This window comes from Oryctolagus cuniculus, chromosome X, assembly GCF_964237555.1.
Source record: "Oryctolagus cuniculus chromosome X, mOryCun1.1, whole genome shotgun sequence".
Taxonomy (NCBI): domain Eukaryota; kingdom Metazoa; phylum Chordata; class Mammalia; order Lagomorpha; family Leporidae; genus Oryctolagus; species Oryctolagus cuniculus.
Window position 1 is genome coordinate 118,376,312 of NC_091453.1, and position 4,540 is coordinate 118,380,851.

A 4,540-nucleotide genomic window follows, 5' to 3' on the forward strand; every position below is an offset into this window, starting at 1 on the left:
TAGGTTTACATCCTAAACTTATTTTCTAAAACTGCTTTTCCCTACTTGATCTTTAACCTTAGTCATGACATCAGATTTATAGAAGAATGGGGCAGTGGCCAAGGAGTATTTTTTCCTATAGAAAACATTCATAAGCCGTGTCAATTTTTTAAACTTTAAAAGCCACCCCTGCCCCACAAAGATAATGTCATTTCCTTATAGCTAGTAAAAATGATCTTTTTTGTATCTATTTTGTATTGCCTTTTTTACTCCTGAAATTTTAGACTTATATAGGAACAAAATTAATTTCAAATAGCATATCTTGTAAACACACTCTATGATCTGTGGAATTGATAAACTACTATTAAAATTTTTATTTGATTTTTATAACATCTCATATAAAATCACTTATTCAGTGGAAGGAGTTGGAGGCTAATTGAATTAGAATTTTTCCCATTTAATTGTTTTACTTAAATGTGTTAAGGGCAACAGTGAAAAATATTGATTAACTCTACCATTATTTCTGAGAAAGAATATATTCCCACACAGTTGTCTGGCTCTGTCTATAATAGTAATTTGGTGCAATGGTTTTAAAAGTAGTGGGGTGATAATAATTAGGGTGTGCGACAGAAATTTCAATGCTGGATTCAACATTTCGCCATGCAGGGCATGGAAATTGCCGACTGGGGGCTAGTCAGCTCTAAATACTAATTAACTAATTAATCAGGTGCTGAAACCAACTGAATGGAGGATACCAGCCAGATCACTCCAGCCCAAGCAGAGAGTTATGCTCTTTAAAAGACAGAACAGTCTTTCTTCTTGGTTTTTAACCCAATCAAAAATGAAGAAAGAAAGTAGGATATGGTATCCTACTGACACTCATTTAGGTCCAAGCCTTTTATTTAGAGAAAATAAAATAAAAGCATATGCCTATGATTAAAAAAAAAAAAAAACGGTGAGGCATCATGTGCAGGGCAACCCTCACAGCTTTGGCAAACAGGCTAATTCCTTGGCCATGAAGTATTTCAGGTCTAGTGGTGAGACAGGGGTTGAGAAAGGGGGCCTCTGCTTTCTTGAAGTTTCCTTCTAGAATATTTTTAGTATAGGTTAATGAGAAACATATCTCTCATTTTGGGCTGATCTTTAGTCTTTTGCCTCATCCTTCGTTTATGTAAATGAGAAGAGTCCAATTACACATTTGGAAAAAGGGTTTAATGAATCGTGAAAAAGCCCCGTTTGCAGAGAAAGGGTACAATCCCCTCTTCTTCTTCTTCTTCTCTTTTAAATTTAACTTGGAAACATGTGTTTCTTTTAAGGAAGATGATAAAGCTTAATTATTAGATAATTTTACTTTATGCACTAATTTTCTTGGGAATTTTTAAAGATTTTGCTTGAAGATTTGGCTTTATCTTTGTAACTCTTTCTGGATACTTGACTAATATTCTAAATGTTCCCCCCAAATTAAACACTCCTTACATGTTAATTTCTACCATTTTGATATTATTCTTAGGTCAGTATGAATTTTTCTTCTTTTAACAGTTTGCTCTGGAACTGGCTACACTGAGAAAGGCTTGCATCTTTCAAAGGATTTGTTATTGAACTTAAAGAACAGACAGTATCATCCCATGCTGCTTTGGCTTAATTTTGGTATTATTATGATGTTTTAAGTAACCAGTTTTTGAGGGGTACTGTTATTCAGGTAACTTTTTTGTCTTTTTTTTTCCCAAAAGGTACTGAATTTTATACTAGAGCAGAATCTCGCGTATGAGCTTTCTTTTTGTCTTTTCTTTTCCTTCATCTTAGAATTTTCAGTAGCTGAGAGTTGACCACACAGAACCCCCACCAGCACCACCACATTTTTAAATGATAAAAACCTTTGCGAGAATGGGGGGTAGTAGGAGAATGAAGATCGTTTCTGACCGTTACTTCTATAATTTGTTAACTATACAACCAGCCCCGAGAGGCGCTTTGCGGGGACAGCAGGCAAGTTCTATATCACGACTGAAAGTGCTTTCCAGAAATCTGTCCAGAAACCTCCTCAGGCATTTGGGGAAACTGAGTCGAAGAAGCAGAGGTCGGAAAAAGGGCGAGCGCATACCCTGATATGATATTTTTTTTCCTTATCAAAATACTTTTTCAGTCCGAGGAAAACACTTTCCTCGGGCACCTGTGTGTGGAGGTCATTTCTGGAGTTCAGACTGCTGCCTATTCATGAGGGCCGCGGTCTTTCCACTCTACCCTCCCGGCCTCCCCGGATCGGCGCCCTGGATGTGATCGACACCATGAAGTTGCCCCATAATCCTCTCTGGCAACATAGGATGTAAAATTTGATCAGCTCATTGGATGAAGCCGACAAGTCCTAAAAATGTGTGAAAAGGGGGCCAAGAGGTAGGCAAGCGCCGCGTTGAGGCAGCGCTCCAGCCGGCCCCCCCTCCAAGTTCTCAGTGCTGCAGCCGCGGCGCGAGCGGGGGCTGGGGCCGGGCTGCGGGCCGTGGCGGTAGCGGCGGTGGTGACTAAGGCTGCGGGGAGGCCGCGGCGCCATGGGGGGGCCGTAGGAGCGCACCGCGGGGCCGGAAGGGGCAGCGCAGCGGCACCAGCGGCTGCGGGGTTATCTCTACGGCAGCAGAGACAGCGACCGCGGCGTTGCCGGGGGCCGGGCCGGCGGGGCGGGGCGGGGCGTACTCCCGGGCCGCGGGCGGCGCGAGCCGTAGCAGTTGGCCTCAGGGCCCTGCCGCCCGCGCGCTCGCCTACCCGCCCGCCAGCGCACGCGGAGGAGGCGGCGGCGGCGGCCGCCGCGGAAGGTGGAGGGGATCTCGGAGCAGGAGGTGAGGTGGACGTGGAAGAGCAAGAGTAGGCGGAGGAGGAGGAGGCGGTAGAGGAGGCGCGCGGCCTGAAGGAGGAGGTGGAGAAGGTGGAGAAGGTGGAGAAGGTGGAGGAGGTGGAGGAGGTGGAGGAGGTGGAGGAGGATGGAGGAGAAGCCGAAGGAGGGCGAGGCCGAGGTCGCGGAGCCCTGGTTGTCTAAGTGGGAGCGCCAGTGCCTGGCCGAGGCCGAGCAGGAAGAGCAGCAGCTCCCCGAGCTGCAGGAGGAGGCGGCCGCCGAGGCGGCAGGGCTGAAGAGCGAGCAGCAGAAGCTGTGGCACCTCTTCCAGATTTCGGCCACTGCTGTGGCTCAGCTCTACAAGGATTCTGGGTGCCCACAGCCAGGACTCTCCGTGTGGGACCCCTTCCAGCATGCGGCCATGGCCGTGACCAGCCTGTACAAAGAGAGCGGGAATGCCCACCGACGAAGTTTTGAGCTAGGCGTCCAGGTTGGCTACCAGCGTCGCATCAGAGATGTGTTGGAGTGGGTGAAAAAGGGCCGAAGCACTATTCGCCGCGAAGATCTGATTAGCTTTCTCTGTGGCAAAGCTCCCCCCGCCCCTGCCCCGCCACGCCCTCCCAGGACGTCCCCGAAGCCGCTCACTGGGGCCGCTGGCCAGGCTGCGGCCACCGAATCCAGCTCATCAGTGGACGTCGACCTACAGCCTTTCCACGAGGCTATAGCCCTACACTGCCTCAGCGGCGCGATGGCGGGAATCAGCATGCGGTCTGGCGCGCCTGGCTCCCCATCTCAAGAGAGTGGTGTCGCCAGCAGTGGCCGCCGAAGAAGTAGCTTCTTTGAGGACGACCTCAACCCAGAAGAAGTTGCCCAACACCTGGACAGTGGGGGGACCCGCAAGCGCACCTCGGCCCGTTGCGGTGATGGCATCACAGACTCCCCAACCTACAAGCGCAACCGAATGGTCTAAAACTGCGTCACTGGTCACCAGCCACCACATTGCCTGAGCGCTAAGTCGACCTTCAACACGCTTGTCCGGAGGGTGCCGGAGATCATCTTTCTTCCTTAAGTTAAACAGATTTCTATCAAGTTTGCCGTAAAGAAACTTTAAAAGTATTTCAGAAGAGGCCTCATATGACTCTGACTTCCTAAAAAGTATAATTGTAGCAGAGAACCTCAGATGTCATGTAGTAGTTAACAAGATCACTTACAGCAAAAGTATTCATTCAGGGCTGGAGCCTTGTTAAATTACATTAGCACCTAGCACACTTGCTGGTGCTCAATAAATGTTTGTTGAATGAATAAATGTGATCTTATTTTAAATTCCTAAATGGGAAGGACAGAGTGGGTGTTTACTTGGTGAAAGGAAAATTTATCCTTCCGGTTTTGATTGCTGATTCTAATGGTCTTTGCCAATTCAGTTACATTGCACCGAAATGTAAAACTTGACATCTTTGTGAAATCTGGAGTTTTCCATTTTTACTCCACTGTACCATGCACCTGATTTCTCGAAGAAATTTTGCACGTAATATTTACTAGGCTGTGATTTTCATAATTTGAAAAATAGTGAACAATTTTGGTGATTATGATGGTTGGACTGGTAATACTTGGTACTGAATTAATTCACTGCACTTTTTAGGAAAAAAACAATACTTGAGAGCCTAAGATTGTGTTTCTTAGTGGCCCAGTGGTGCTGCTTTTTCATAGAAATGTAAAAAGTTCCTTTTACTGAGGTTACATCTT

At 46.8% G+C, this 4,540-nt stretch overlaps 1 protein-coding gene across 1 annotated transcript; it reads left to right on the forward strand.

The window, feature by feature from the left end:
* Positions 1 to 2,294: 2,294 nt before the first annotated feature.
* Positions 2,295 to 4,103, forward strand: HAPSTR2 (HUWE1 associated protein modifying stress responses 2). The gene has a single exon (XM_002720525.4). The coding sequence runs from the start codon at positions 2,946 to 2,948 to the stop codon at positions 3,765 to 3,767; it is 822 nt and encodes a 273-aa protein (XP_002720571.1). The 5' UTR covers positions 2,295 to 2,945; the 3' UTR covers positions 3,768 to 4,103.
* The last annotated feature ends 437 nt before the right edge of the window (positions 4,104 to 4,540 follow it).

Excerpts from the sequence above, each read along its gene's own strand:
- HAPSTR2 (XM_002720525.4), top strand. The coding sequence starts at position 2,946 with ATGGAGGAGAAGCCGAAGGAGGGCGAGGCCGAGGTCGCGGAGCCCTGG.